The sequence below is a fragment of the Convolutriloba macropyga genome, chromosome 9, assembly GCF_964194025.1.
Source record: "Convolutriloba macropyga chromosome 9, txConMacr16.3, whole genome shotgun sequence".
Classification (NCBI taxonomy): Eukaryota; Metazoa; Xenacoelomorpha; order Acoela; family Convolutidae; genus Convolutriloba; species Convolutriloba macropyga.
Window position 1 is genome coordinate 51,135,966 of NC_134476.1, and position 16,099 is coordinate 51,152,064.

Here is a 16,099-nt window from a genome sequence, read left to right on the forward strand (position 1 = left end):
GTAGTTTATTGCATCACTTTTATTCGATTGCATCACTCTTATTCGATTGCATCACATAATCGTTTTTCAACAAATTTTTTACTTTTCTCAAGTCAATTAACAGTCTAATCCTTCCTGAATTTTTCCGTTGTGCGAAAAGGGGACTACTATATCTTGATTGAGACAACGTTGTTATCAGTCCATAGTAATGCATTAATGTTAGTTCTACTTGTAGCTCTTTTCTCAGAGGGATAGGCGTTGGAGGCCTTGTTCATAAATTGGTATACTTCTTTCTGGAGTTAACTTTTTTTAAAAATCTGTATTATATCCGACGTCAAATCTGTGTTTTGCAAAGGTATCACTGAATTCAATTAATAGCTCGCCTACTACATTTTTTTGCTCATCATTGAGGGCCGATTTCTCCCACGAAAATTTGCTCAAGAAGGTGATTTTATCCTGATGATTGCCCTTTGGGTCTATTTTTTTCCATTTCTTGCAGTTTTAACAGTTGCTCAAAAATTTCTCTGCAATGGCGAAAAATTTTTCGGGTCAGGGTATGTTTCAGGCGTTGGGAACCAAAACTTTTCATATTCTGGGGCTGGTTTTGCTGGTTGAGTTTTTCTTTTTGGGGTATCTGTGACTTGAATTAGTTGATTTATTTCTGTTATATAATTTTCACTCATTTTGCAACATTTATTAACTGTTGATCTACTTCTAACAATTTTTCAGCTTGATCTGATGTTAAAAACGAGAATTTGGCTATTTCTTCGCCTTTATTTATAGTAACTGGCTGTTCAGTAATGTTCAGAACGTAGATGTAAAGAATGTTATTTTCAGCAATTTTACTTAAAGAAGACGTTAGTATTACTTCGCTATCTTTTTCAAAGATTTCATTCGGAATTTTTAACCCACAAAGATCATTGAATAATTCTAGTTGATCCTGAAGCTTGCATACTAGTACTGCTTGTTGATTTGGCTGTAATACTTGTTTTTTCTGTGTATAGACAAATTTTGTACGCTTTACTTCTCTTCTGGGCTGCTTTTCTGGCTTTATTTCATTTATTTGCAGAGTTTGGTCAGAGAATTTAATGTAGCTTTGTCCTGGGCAGATGCTAACTTTATGTTTAACAAGGAATGGTTTGCCTTATATCACGGGAGTTGTGACAATTAATACAAGGAAGTCTTCTGTGAATGTTTGTGTGCCCAATTTAAATGTAACTTTTATTGCTTTATCATTTTTAACTATATTTCCGTTTGCCATTTTAACTTTATCTGGACCAGGCTCTTCTATTTATCTTATTGAATTGATATTTGTGTCAATAAGTTCCTTGTAAAACTCTCGGCTTATCACGTTTGTAAATGCTCCTGTATCAACTAGTGCGCTTCTATCTAATTCTCCATTAAATTTAACTTCAACGTAGGATAATGTTCTGCCTAAAAGTGGGACAATGCTGAATAATTGCTGAACATGTGATGCTGGCTTTGGTGCGGGTTGAGGTACTTGTATTGGGAATTGTACAGATTTGCTCACTTTACTTTTGTTACTATTTCTTTTGCGTTTTCTACGCTTTTTTTATTATTTTCGTTATAAACTGGCTCTATTAATTTATCTTAAGTAGCACTAGACGTGCTTTCGTTATAATGGTTAACTGAGTTTTTATAACTTTTATTTGGTTTTTTAAAGTTGGGTGGCTTTATTAGTTTTTCTGTTGATTAAATGGGTAATTCATACCTCTCATATTTCTATTCTGAGGTACACTTGCACCATTAAACTGGTTTGCTTGTTGACTACCGTATCGGTTTTGTACTGAAACTGGGCTATCATAAACTATTTCCTGTCGAAAACGGTTTGCAGGAGTATTTTTGTTGGGAACCGATAAGCTGGTCTATTAAAATAAGCTGGGTGAACAAATGGGGGGCTATCTGAAGGTTCAGTCCAATAATTCCGAGTTTGTGGCTGTTCGTTGTAATAAAATGGTCTATGGGCGTTAAATTGTGGTCTAAACTCTCGGTAATTATTAGCACGGGGGGCATACTGTTGCTGGGGCTGATAGTTTTGCGATAATTGACGATAAGTGGGTTGATATTGACGGTAATTTGGTTGATAATTTTGGTATTGTGGGCGGAAATTTTGTCTATAACTTTGTCTGTAGACTTGCTGTGGGTAATGTGGTGTGAAAATTGTTACTGGGCCTTGTTCTGATGGCTCATTTTTTGGTGCTACTTTCTGTTCAAGTTTCTGCTCAAGTTCTTTCTGATTATTCGAAATAACGGTTATTGCTTTTGACATTTTATCTGTTTGATTCTGTTATTTCATTAAATCCGTCGTCTAAATACTCTTCTCTGTTACACATCTCCCTTATTGCAATTTTTTGGCTAGCTAAGGTGCATAATTGATCAATTGTATCAGCATCTGGCCTTTCTAAGAGCTTAGGCTGAAGCCAATTTGGCTTAGGCTTAATAAAGAAGCGCTTTATTTGTTCGTTTTTTTTTCCATTTTCTGACGTTTCAAGGGCAGAATCTCTTGCTGCTGTCTCTCTCTCAAATCTACGGGCTTCAGCATCTCCTCCTGCTGCTGGCGCTACTACTATTTCAGGTCGTGGATATGCTTTTTTTGCTTCTGTTCTTAACTTTACTAAGAAAATTTTCACTGTATCAGTTTTTTGGTTAAACTTTTGGTTCTCTAACTTTATGATTCTGATCTCTCTCAAGTTGTCTTGTGTAAATCTATTTCTTAGAGCTGTCATACTGTCTGCAAAAATTAATCTGGTGGCCGCTGGTAGTGTTAAGACGTATCTTAAAGCATCTCCTTTTAAATGTAATTGCAAAAAATTCGCTTGTTGCGCGGCTGCGATTGCTGCGACTCCGATTGCGCCTGTTATTAACTTTTCAAACTCGTTGAAATTGTTCGTTTCTGATCCAGGGAAGGGTGTGATAATGATTTGCATGTGTGCCATTTTGTTTTTTACCTGTTTAGATTATATACTTTTCGTTCAATCAGTCTTATTTTTGTTCTAAGTAATTAAATAGCACACTTAACTTTACTTAATGGGGAGATTAATTGGTTAAAAGAGACGAAAGAAGTTAAATGAGTAGCACAAGAAATCAGAAAAGAAACTACTGAAACCATTCGGTCAGAAAATAATAAAGATGGGCTGCTTATGGACCTGTGCCTAAAGCTCCGGTCGAATCGTCAGACTTATATCGTTGAAGCCGCATGGGCCGCCGAAGTCTCACCTCTAAAGAGTGCCCCGAAGTCTAGGAAAATTCGTGGGGACCACGACCGCCCAAGCCTTGTAGAGGGTGCACTCAGATAGATAGGCAACAGCATAACGAACGAAGTCACTGTTTGATTCATTAACCTCCGGAGCTGGCTGGGGAAATTAAATATAATTGTTTTATTTTTTCTGTTTAAACTTTTGTTTTGCCCTCTTTTAGTTATGGTTTCAATAACTTAGCTTATTCTGATGTTATCTGATAATCGGCAATGATGTTGTTAAGATTATTATCTTTGTCTGTTTGAAGTTTGTTACGAATAAGGCCAAATTTGCGAGCTTTTTGATTTAAACTCTTTGCTGTCCAATGAATTGCAGCACGTTTTTCATCTTTATCTAGCACATAAATTACGATGGATTTATAAACTGAAGAGGAGAAAGCGGTTACTATCTGAGCTTGTGTTTTTTACTGTTTTGTGTGTAGTTAATATTATTTCCTTCAATATGTTGAACAAAATTGGGGGAAGCGCGACGATTATTAATAGCGGGGAGAATTTGTTCTTTATAAGCTGACATAAATAAAGCACCAAAATTAATTTTACAGATTCATTTACTCACAATATCCTTGTTTGCAAAAACCCTGTGTTGTTTTTGTCCGTTTTGGCGGCTGTGGTTGAGTTTGTTACAGTTGTCCACTCAAGCACTTTTGAATTATTGTTGCATTTAGTCCACAGAGACACAAACACAGTCTACACCCATTCTTTCCGTTGTTACTGCTTTTTACATATCGTCTTGCTGGCAAAAAGGTGTGCTGGGTGCTGGATGCTGGCTGAAGATTCTTGAGGTAATGAAGTGGAAGAAATTAAAGGAAACTTCGAAAGAAGAAAAGAAGTGTCGAATTTATCAAAGAAATAATCGAAATTTCGGTCCGTTAAACTGGGAAAAAGTTAATAACTCCTGTCACCATATTACGCACTGACTTTTAGTGTCTTTCTCGTGGTGTTAATGAGGTTAATATTTGAATCAAATAATAGGAATATTTATCATTTTACAAGGACTTAATTTGATGTTTCACAGTGCGGTTTTTAGCGGATATATTTTGAATTAACTTAGCTAGTAATAGCCTTTTATTGAGCAGTTCGCATGCGTGATATACCTACTAACTGCCGTAGGTTTTAGAGCTTTTTTGGCCGCAATATAACACTAAAGAAGCCTGTTCTAACTTAGTTATTTTGTGAAGAATTTCCAGTTCAATCGTTAATTATTTAATCATAAATTATAACAAAGTTTTCAGAGATAGAATAAGAAGTTTCAAGGTTATCGTTGAGTTCGAATGGCAACTGATAGTCAGGCTGTTTCTCCGGTGTTCTGGTGATCGTCGTTCCGCAGGGTGGTCCCTTGAGTTGTATTGGTCCTTCGTAAAAATTTACTGATCTACAAGTTGGGCAATTTCCGGCTTTTGTACGTCTCTCGATGTTTGTTAAATACATATACAATTTCCGTATTAGCACCTGCTTTATCAGAATAATTACTTCACCAAGTACATAGTTTCTCATGAATTTATTTACCAATAATGCGAATTTATCATTAGGGAACTGAAAAATGTAAATATTGAGTCTTTTAGGCACTTGATATGTTTATCAGTAAAACTGTCAATCTGCGGTTGTTTTTCATAAACATAAACAAATTAGAGTTTACATGCCTAGATGGAAAATACTGGCTATATATGGCCTTGAGATGTATTTGAATATGAACTAAATTAAAGCACTTATTTTTGGATATTTAAAGGAAAACCATCACGTAACTATGAGGGACGAAATAGGGACGTGACAGTTACTAATTGCTTTGAAACGAAATTTTCTGCAATTATATTAGTCCTGTGGTCTTTTTTATGAGATTTTTTTGCTCGACTGACTTTTTGTCTGACCCTTTCAAGTTTTCGTCTTCAAAAACGTGATTAACAGGTACAGTCTAGAGAGCCTTAGGCGGCTGATGAGCTGTTCTGGAGCCTTAAGCCTTACTAGTCTCTAAGTATGCGATTCAACGAAGGTTTTGATGAGACAGCTTCATGGTGTTAAGGGCGAATGTTAATCTTGAAAGTTTGCCCTCCTCACTCACTCCTTACCCCAACACTCCCCGGGACTAAGCACCATTTGAATCACCTCGTTCAGCCCTACCACCCCCTCCCCTCCCAAAGCTTGACCCCTCCTCCTCCATTTTAAATCTTGAGTAGACTTGCTTTGTTATCAGTCTGTATGATAGTATGCTCTTATTGAATCAAATGCATAGTTTTCTCAGTTTTTGTTTCAGCATCTTTATTTTATAAATTGTACCCATACGAAACCGTTTTTGGTGTTTTTTTTGATATTTTTCAAATTTTTTTGCTTTCGATTTTTGGTTTTGTTCTTACTATTTTTTAAAATATTTTGTCCGCAACCCCACAATCTACTATTTGGCAACTTCTCTCTTTGTATCTCGAAATTGTCTATGATGAGTTGTTTGCATAATCTTATGTAAACAACTGTTTTATGTGCTTTTATTTGGGTGAGTAAATTGATTTTCAAAATTTGAGATTTCTCAAGATTTTTTGATTGACATTAATTTCTATAATAAAATTTTTTTGATGTTGATGGATAGAATATTACGACACTAGTGTTTGAAGTGAATGATATTGTTTTTTTTGTAAAGTTTCCCGGTGTCAGGTTTTGGTAATAATTGTTTAGGCCCAATCTGTATTCTCTTTGCTTTTTGCTCTTTTTTCTTATCAACTATATTTTTGCATTGAACGAATTCTTTTCATCAAAAATCTGTGCAAAAAAAGGAGCAAAGTCTATTACAGTTTTCGAAATCTGATGCCAAAATCGAAGTCTCTTGTTTTCTTGGTTCCCGAAAATTAGTGCTGAATTTTAAATTAAGTTCAGCTGGTAAGAAAGTTGGCTACCGTATGTCTTCCCAATACTTTACGGTTCTGTTACAGAGTTTCCATTTTGTTAGACGGATTTTTTCGTGACAATAGTTGTCCCGGTCAAATTTTGGGGGCTCAGTTTGACCATCTTGATATTTTTGGCAGTACAGCTTAAACTGATATAGTTCTAATAATCCAATTGTTGCGCTTTCATAATCTCATGGAAAGTTTTGTGAATTTACCAGGGAAACTTTTCCCTCAAGATATAGTTGTTTCTCCTTCTGCGTGATGTCGCATTTGTTTTTTCATTTTCGATTGTTTCAATGATGTCAATGCTGAAATTTTCCTTGTTACGACAGTGGTCTTAACTTGTGTCAATTTTTGAAGTTAATTTTGATGAGTCAAAGTTTGGACGAATGATAATGCTATGACTGTTGATTGCAATGACTGTTTTGTTGTTCAGGAAGGTCCGGCTTTTCGAGTCGGTTCCGGATTTCTTCCGGCTATGTTTGTAGTTAAGTTTATCTTTTTAAGGCAAAATTTTGCTAGACCAATTTGAATTATCCATAACATCTCTCGATCTTGACTTCCTCATTTTTTTCGTGGTCCAAAATGCTCGACTGGCAGTTTACTAAACGACGGTTTACTGCTAAAAGTCAAATGAAAAGTACACCAAGGTTGTTTTGCGTTCTCGACGTATATCATGAAAGTGTTTTGTTTGTAAAACGATATATCAACATCACAAATTGCTCTCAGTGCTACGAGGTTTGTAGCTTTTTTATTAGTCATGTTGGAATTTTTAACGCAATTTTTCGTACTACCAACTTTTCATCTGACCATCGAGCTTGCATGATTTATGAAATGAGAAACGGAATAAACTGGTAAAGCCCAAGAACATGTTAATTCGGATATTGTGCAGCTCCCACCTGTGGTCAAAGTGCTTTTCGTCCAGTTTTATTCGGTTGTAACTTGAATTTTCCCACCCTCTACTACCCTCGAACCAACTTAATGTTTTGATTGGGATATGATAACAAAACCTAATGGCGTCCTTTGCATTTATTGCTCCAATAACTATGTGAAAATATTGTACTGGTCACCATTACATTTGTTATTTACCAAAAATTTTCCAACTTGATTGCTAAATTCTGGAAATGGAGAAGAAACTTTTTAACTATTTAACACGGCAACACTTTTCATACGGAAATATGACCTTGTAGCTGTTTCAGTGACGTTGCAGCCCTGAAAGTCAGCCAAGTTCTTCAGAAGTGCTTTGTAGATGTGGACGAGGAAGGCACAGAGGCTGCGGCCATCACCGTGGTTAAATGTGTCCCATATTGTGCTAGTTTTTATGAGGACGAGCCCATTAAGTTTCATATAACTTCACCTTTCCTTTTCTTCATTCGACATGTTGACACGGGTATTGTCCTATTCAGTGGTTATGTGAAAGATCCCTCTGCTTAGATAGAGAGGAGCATAAATCTTAAAGATAGAAAGTGAAAACAAAATTTAAAAAAATTCTACCTAAAATTTATCAATAAGCTATTAAAATTTTCAGATATTTATCTTTCATTGTGCCTTCCGGTATTCATTTCATCTATACTGTGAAGAGGACGTGAATTAGATATGTTTTAAGAATCGTTGCGAAACTATTGGTTGACAGCTTTGCGAGCTTTAATTATTCAGAATCTAAAAATGAACTTTAAATTTACAACTGCGCATGATTTCTTCTATTGGTGCTTAAAGAACAACCGTTGGTGCTTTCCTATTACAATATTAATCAATTAGTGCCACATTGTAGTTTTTAGCCAAGTAAAACGTGCTTAGAAATGCTTATATAAATGAATGAATAACAATACGAAGTCAATATTTCGACTCCTGTCGGTTTTTAGTAGCAGCTGCCGAGCAAATCTTGGCCATAATTTGTCCTTTGGATATGAAGATGAAAGAAATTATGTTTTGATTGGATTAAATAAATTTTCGAAGTTATTGTCATGTCTACTTGAATTTCCTGGCCAATGTACGGAAAGGAAGATTTCAATAATTTTTCTGTTTTTTTGGAATCGGGTTACCTAAACGTGTCCCCACTTTCATTATTCATTCACCACTTACGAGGGAATTTAGTAACGCAAGACGTGAAAATAAGGTACTTATATTATGAAAAGGGCTTACATTTTGTCACGAGTATTCTATGATAAGGACAACCCAATTTCACAGCTTTGAACGTGTAATTGATAAAACTTTATTGCCCGCATTTTATTTGTAATTACTTGAGACTCAGTTCGAAAACTTAATTGTACGTGTAATCGAAAAACTGCTAATTGTCCGTTGTTAGTTCGCAATAAGTATTGAGAGGGAAATTCCTGAAATTAATCACCGCTCGAATTTACTTTCATTTGGGTCGAATTGACACTAGCTAAGTTATTTGGATAAAGTTACTTATAATGTGGAAACTAGTGACTCATGGCGTGGAATTGTGTGACGAAAGATTGTCCCATGTTTTCACGCTAACGCCAAAAACACGCTTTGTGAAATGCGAGAGCATGTATAGTCAATTTTAAAGAAAGTTTGAACAAAATTAACCTTTTGTCACTCGTTTTCACATACACACTTGTCATTCTAATCTTAGAACATGGGTCGTGAAAAAGCCCGACAAATTTGGCGACGCAATAACTGATCATTTTCAAGCTTGATTCCATAGTATTTCCGCGAGTTTCACACCCAAAAATTTGTCAAAGAGGATGATTTTGATTTTATAGCTGCATATAGAACGGTTAATATCTAGATTTCCTTGAGTTGCGGCAAAATGAACTCTTTTCTTCTGGGTTTCGTCCTGTCCGATTGGATTTTTATCGGGAGCAGTTTTTTGGAAATTATTACATAGTTCATGGATGAAGTTCTCGTTGACGAGACCACATCCAGTCTGTTGGCTATTTAGCAGTCAAATGCACCCCCTTATGAATTGTGTTTACAGTCGTTTCGAATTTAGATAAGCCGTCTGATAACAATAGGTAATGTGATATGGCCTGGATAGGGTCGCGGCCTACAGGTAGTCTTCTCTAGTATGATTAGTTTTCTTTTTTTAATAGCCGCACAGCGATAGCTGGGGCTATTATTGGCCTTCTCTTGGTTTTTTTACAATTCAAAGAATTTGAATTGTATTGGGGCGCTGTCTTTTTTTTAAGATCTGTTCACACATTTTCATGATTTCTGAAGTCAAATTGGAGTAGTGATTTTAGTCACGCCGAAACAGGAAGTGGAGCGAAAAAGCGAGTGGTTTTGCGGCTTGAAATTTTTTCGCTCTAAATTTAAAATAGAGTGAGAAAACGGTGTTTGAACAAAAATTCGCTTTATCGCTAGTGGTTTTTTTGTTCACATGCGGCAATATCACTTTGATTTTTACTGTTTTTTCTATTTTTTGGATCGGATTTTTTTCTAAATGGTTTTCCCAACCCATTCATAGTCCGTTCAAGGTCTAGTTTTCTGTTTAGTCAATGAAAATTCTTTGAATTGTACGTCAGGACTTGTCCTGCTATGTTTTTTTATTTCGTCATGATTTTTGTTACGACCATATGGCGTCACAGCCAGTTTTTGTTCATTCGTTCATGCAATTTCAACTGAATTGCATGCGTGACATCCTTTTTCGCTCTTAGTGGAGCGAGTTTTTTTGTTCATGCGCGTGATTAAATTTTTGGTCACACTTGACTTACCTCACTCTCAAAAATGACTTCCTCACTTTGAAATTGACTTTTATTTACTTTAATTCACAGAGATAAGGTCAATTGGGTGTCTGTTACTCTGAGTGAAGGTTCTTTGAGAGCAGCTAATAGAGGCAGCAAAAACTTATACATATTTTTAATTAAAATATAACAGATCAGCCTTCAATGAAAAGACAAATTTTTTTGGTCTGTCTTTTTTACTGTATTTTTAGACTACCGATCTACGAATCTATTGCGGCTATTTTCTGGCAATCTGCCAGCTATGTTTGGTAATTTTGTACGGTTTTTTGATAAAGTATCACTTTAAATAAATTCTCGTTTCTCACAAAATAGAACACTGATCGTTCCAAAAGGTTGTCTTACGAGAGATGGCTGAAGACTTGATGTCGTTGACTATCTTTTGGCTCTGATGGTAGCTTCGTTTTTTAAATGCAAATTTTTATTCAGATCGAAAATTTTTGTCACAGTTTTTAATTTATAAAACCACAGTTGAAAGTTTTGGTTTCACCAATGAAGTCTTCCGCGCAATAAAGCGAGAACATTCTGCCATGAGCCATAAGAATGTTGAACCAGTTGCGTTTATTGATCGCAAAACACATGCTACGTGCGAGCAACTTCGCAACCTCTAGACCAATCTTTCAAATCAGCTGATGATTTTGGGCAACTGTTCAAGTGCTATATGAAACAAAATGAGATTCCAAAAGGGTCGTTCAATTAGCTTGTTGTTGGCTCAGGTTGGCGATAAACTAATTGGCAATTAAGACCGCGAAGATGACAACTTTCTTTCGAAATCTGCATTGAAGATGTCCAAGGTGATTTTCGAGAAGGTGGGCCTGAAGAGCAATTCTGTTCTATCTGCGACAATCAATGAGGCTTGCCTGAAAGTCTGCAAAGAAAGGTGGCCCTACTGGACGAAATGAAATCAGGGGTCCACTTCTCTTCAAGCTGCTGCAGATAGAAGCATCGGGGTCATCTTTCAACGGCTCTAATTCTACAAACCATTCTCTAAATCTGGTAGTGGACACGAAGCACACACACTAAACGTAAAATATGGCACGTAAGAAAAACAAAAAAGATATGGACTGGCTCCAGTGAACGGCGAACGTGGCCAAGCGAGTTCTACAGACTTGAGAGTTTCCGTGAGTTTCGCATCGGCGAACAGTCGGACACTTGTGGAAACAAAAGTAATCGGATGCCATGCCACAGATGGCGATGCAACCCTGGACAATGCCTCTAGCGGGGTCAGATCTGAAAACAATACAGGAATGAGTGAGTCTCATTATACTTGAATCTTTTGATCCCTTAGAGGACAGTGAAATCAAAGCGAGTAGCAAAGATATCCGAAAGAAAAAGTCCAACAGTTATTTTATAATGAGCTCTGCTTGATTGAATTTTTAAGTATGCGTCAATAAAGTGGAAGTTTAAAAATTCTTGTGCATCTTACAAACCTAGTTTTGCTTGCAGAAGAAAATATCAGTTTAGGTGTTTTAAAATTATTTGAATCAATAAAAGCTTGAACCAGTGTTGATACCGCTAAATCAATAATGAATTAAATCGACCTGTTTCATTTACTTCATTGTTTAGATGCGCACTTAAAATTCGATGTTTTTTTTGAATAGCTGCGTATAAAAAGTTTGAGATTTGGTTCAGCTGCGGCAATATGACCGGTTTTCTTCTGGGTTTTGTCCTGTCGGATTTGATCAGGAGTCTTTTTTTTTGAAGAGTAATGCATAGTACTAAGATGAGGTTCTCGTTGAAGAGAACCCATTGTGTCTGTTGCGAGTATATAGCAATCAAACACACACTCTTACTAATCGTGTAGACAGTCGTGTTGAACTTAATGGAGCAATCTTTCAAAACAGCTAATGATTTTGATGATCTTCTGTTCAAATGCTATATGAAAGAAAATGAGAACCCCAATTGCGTTTTGTGTCTTGTGAGTGTTTTTTATGTATGTCTTTGCTTAAGCATGGATGTGATGGAGAAACGAAAGAAGAACCAGGTCGCGCTCTGTTCTCATCTCAGGCGAGTTCTGGAAGCGAAGCTATTGACCTCATGAAAAGTCTCAGAGGTTATTGTGATTCCAATTTAATGCTGACGATCTGGAACGGGCTTTTTTGCGGTAGTTGTGAAACCATTAACAATTTTTATTTATTGCCTTTGAACGAAATTCATAGCAATTATTGTAAATCATTGCAATTATGTCTTTTTTACTACTCGAAGAGGAGTATTGGTTAGCTTAAGGTTTTTTTACAGGAAGTACTATTTGTTCAAACGGCGTTTTGACCTAAAAGCGAAAGTGAGTAAAATTGCCATGTAAACTTATTTTTTCTGAGCGAGAGAAGTCCTGCACTGCGTTGAGTGAATGACTTCGACTTGAAAATTTAATTTTTTTTGAGAGAGTGGTGCATATAGACGACAGCTTTTAGCGTGTTTTCGTCAATTTGGCCCAATTTGTTGGTGGTAAATTGGGTTTTTTGTAGAAATAAGTTCTCATCGATAATGCATGAATATGTTGCCTACTAAAATTGCTACCAATTGCGAGCCTAATAATGCGTTCCAAGTTAAAAATTGTTTGAGCCTCAATCGCTCAATAATTAAAAATGGTTAATAATGGTTAATAATGGTTTTTCAATGTGATTTTTAATCAGAACTTCCTATTTGATTTTATTTTATTTTTCAAAAGTTGCGAATTAGTTTTCTTATGTAAATTTTACAATGTCTGTGTTCTCCACACAGACATATAGTTTTCCAACATGTAGCATGTATTTTTCCAACAATCTTCTAAGGTTTTTGGTTTTATTGGCCCTGCTTTTATTAGTTTTAAAAGTGTGTATTTAAACTAACAATTTTAACTTAGATTATGACTTGATAAATTTATGGTCCATTGTTTAGTTTATCGCGTTCATAGGGATTTCAAACTACAACTACTGCTTAAGGTTTATTTTGTTATTGAATGATTACTGCTTTTATATTACAAATTGGCGTTTTTAATTAGAAAATTTTCGAATGTTGATAAATTTGGTTGCAATTTTTTTTCTGGCGGTTTTTGAGTTTTCCTTCAAAAAAGAATTTTTGACAGCTTAACATAGCTTGCAGTTTGCCGCTTGGGCCTTTTGATGTTTCCAATTTCGTAATGTAATTTTTGGCTGGCATTAAATTCAGGAGTATTGGGTTTGTTCGATTTTTTAAGTTCAATTGGTTTTTTGGTTTTTTTTTTTCAAGTTTTGACCTAATTTTTAGTTTTAGTAGGTAAGTAAGTACCAGATAATTTAAAAAGCGTCTTTTCAGAGAGACGGCCCTTTGAGTCGTCTCCGGAATTCTTTTGGCTATGTTTTTTTGTTCAAATTTTTCGCTGGACCATTTTGCCCTTTTCTTCTAGGACTTTGACTTCTCAATTCTTTGACATCTCAATTGACTTTTTCACGCTTTTCTTTAATTCTCAATTGACTTTGACTTCTCAATTGAGTTTCTTACGCATTCGTTCTTCATTTTTGAGTGATCTCTGTTGGTCTCACTCCGAAGTAAAGCTTCTCAGACTTTCAATTTATTGAAGTTTATTTGGTTTTTCAATAGGCGCATTTGTTACTCATGCTCTACAAAATATGGAAGTATAGTTTATTCTACTTTTTGCCGCATTTGATGATCTGAAATTGCTTTTAATTTTTTTTGTTTATTTTCTAGTTGTCTGGCTTTCAATTTGCTGAAGTCTATTTTGTTTTTCAATGGGTGCATTTGTAAATAGTGATCCACAAAAGAATCAAGTATAGTTTCTTACTTTTTGCTCACTTTTTCGGGTTTTTGAATTTGATTTAAAATTGCTTTTGAATTTTTTTGTTTATTTTCAAGTTCTCATCCTTTCAGTTTGTTAAAGTCTGTTTGCTTTTTGAATAGGTGCATTGGTAAAACCTGGTCTAAAAAAGAATGAAGTATAGTTTTTCTACTTTTTTGCTCATTTTTTGGTTTTCTGATCTGAAATTGCTTCTGAATTTTTTTGTTTACTATATCTCTGCCTTTCAATTTTTGAAGTCTTTTGGGTTTTTTGATAGGTGCATTTGTAAAAAGTGATCCACAAAAGAATAAACTATAATTTCTTACTTTTTTCCTCAATTTTTTGGGTTTCTGATCTGAAATTGCTTTTGAATTTTTGTTTACTATATCTCTGCTTTTCATATTTCTTGAAGTATTTTGGGTTTTTTAATAGGTGCATTTGTAAAAAGTGATCCACAAAAGAATAAAGTATAGTTTCTTACTTTTTTGCTCAATTTTTTGGGTTTTTTTGATATGATTTAAAATTGCTTTTGATTTTTTTTGTGTATTTTCAAGTTCTCAGCTTTTCAGTTTATTGAAGTCTATTTGGTTTTTGAATAAGTGCATTTGTAACTCGTGCCCCAAAAAAGAATGAAGTATAGTTTTTCTACTTTTTGCTCAGTTTTCGGGGTTTCTAATATGAATTAAAATTGCTTTGGAATTTTTTGTTTATTTTCAAGTTCTCAGCTTTTGAGTTTATTGAAGTCTATTTGATTTTTGAATAGGTGCATTTGCAAATGGTGATCTACAAAAGAATGAAGTATAGTTTTTCTACTTAGTTGCTCATTTTTGGGGTTTTTTATATGGTTTAAAATTGATTTGGATTTTTGTTCTTTTTCAAGTTCTCAGACTTTCAGTTTATTGAAGTTTATTTGGTTTTTGAATAGGTGCATTGGTAACTCATGCTCTACGAAAGAAGGATGTATATTTTTTCTACTCTGTGCTGATTTGTTGGGGTTTCTGATTTGATTTGAAGTTGCTTTGAAATTTTTTGTTGACTTTCAAGTTCTCATACTTTCAGTGTATTGAAAAATATTTAGTTTTTGAATATGCGCATTTGTAACTCATGCTCTGCAATACCATGAAGTATAAGTTATCCTACTTTTGTCCTACAGTTTAAGGCGTTTTTCATGATTTAAAATTGCTTTAGATTTTTTGTTTATTTTCAATTTTTCAGACTTTCAGTTTATTGAAGGTTATTTGGTTTTTGAATAGGAGAATTTGTACCTCATGCTCAACAAAAGAATGAAGTATAGTTGTTTTTATTTTTTCGCTCAATATCTGGTTTTGTGATGATCTGAAATTGGTTTTGATTTTTTTGTTTATTTTCTATTGTTTTGCCTTTCACATTGTTGAAATCTGTTTGGTTTTTGAATAGGTGCATTTGTAAAAGGTGATCCACAAAAGAATAAAGTATAGTTTCCTACTTTTTGCTCAGTTTGTTTGGGTTTTGGGATATGATTGAATTTTTTTGTTTAATTTCAAGTTCTCAGCCTTTCAGTTTGTTGAAGTCTATTTGGTTTTTGAACAAGTGCATCTGTAACTCGCGCTCAACAAAAGAATGAAGTATCGTTTTCCTACTTTTTTGCTCCATTTTTTGTTTTCTGATGATCTGAAATTGCGTTTGATTTTTTTGTGTTTATTTTCTAGTTCTGTGGATTTCAATTTGTTAAAGTCTATTTGGTCTTTTAATAGGTGCATTTGCAAATGGTGATCTACAAAAGAATGAAGAATAGTTTTTCTACTTAGTTGCTCATTTTTGGGGTTTTTTATATGGTTTAAAATTTATTTTGATTTTTGTTCTTTTTCAAGTTCTCAGACTTTCAGTTTATTGAAGGTTATTTGGTTTTTGAATAGGAGAATTTGTACCTCATGCTCAACAAAAGAATGAAGTATAGTTGTTCTTATTTTTTCGCTCAATATCTGGTTTTGTGATGATCTGAAATTGGTTTTGATTTTTTTGTTTATTTTCTATTGTTTTGCCTTTCACATTGTTGAAATCTGTTTGGTTTTTGAATAGGTGCATTTGTAAAAGGTGATCCACAAAAGAATAAAGTATAGTTTCCTACTTTTTGCTCAGTTTGTTTGGGTTTTGGGATATGATTGAATTTTTTTGTTTAATTTCAAGTTCTCAGCCTTTCAGTTTGTTGAAGTCTATTTGGTTTTTGAACAAGTGCATCTGTAACTCGCGCTCAACAAAAGAATGAAGTATCGTTTTCCTACTTTTTTGCTCCATTTTTTGTTTTCTGATGATCTGAAATTGCGTTTGATTTTTTTGTGTTTATTTTCTAGTTCTGTGGATTTCAATTTGTTAAAGTCTATTTGGTCTTTTAATAGGTGCATTTGCAAATGGTGATCTACAAAAGAATGAAGAATAGTTTTTCTACTTAGTTGCTCATTTTTGGGGTTTTTTATATGGTTTAAAATTTATTTTGATTTTTGTTCTTTTTCAAGTTCTCAGACTTTCAGTTTAT

General features: G+C 34.5%; 2 protein-coding genes across 6 annotated transcripts in view; one reads left to right on the top strand and one right to left on the bottom strand.

Moving 5' to 3' along the window:
- Positions 1-7,975, top strand: part of LOC142345439 (leukocyte elastase inhibitor-like) — a 28,835-nt gene extending 20,860 nt beyond the window's left edge. The window contains exon 2 of the mRNA XM_075397492.1: positions 7,326-7,975. Within this exon, the coding sequence (XP_075253607.1) occupies positions 7,326-7,560 (235 nt within the window). The 3' untranslated portion in view covers positions 7,561-7,975. The remainder of the gene's footprint in view (positions 1-7,325) is intronic.
- Positions 1-16,099, bottom strand: part of LOC142345833 (serpin B6-like) — a 330,456-nt gene that overhangs the window by 29,705 nt on the left and 284,652 nt on the right. The window lies entirely within an intron of this gene.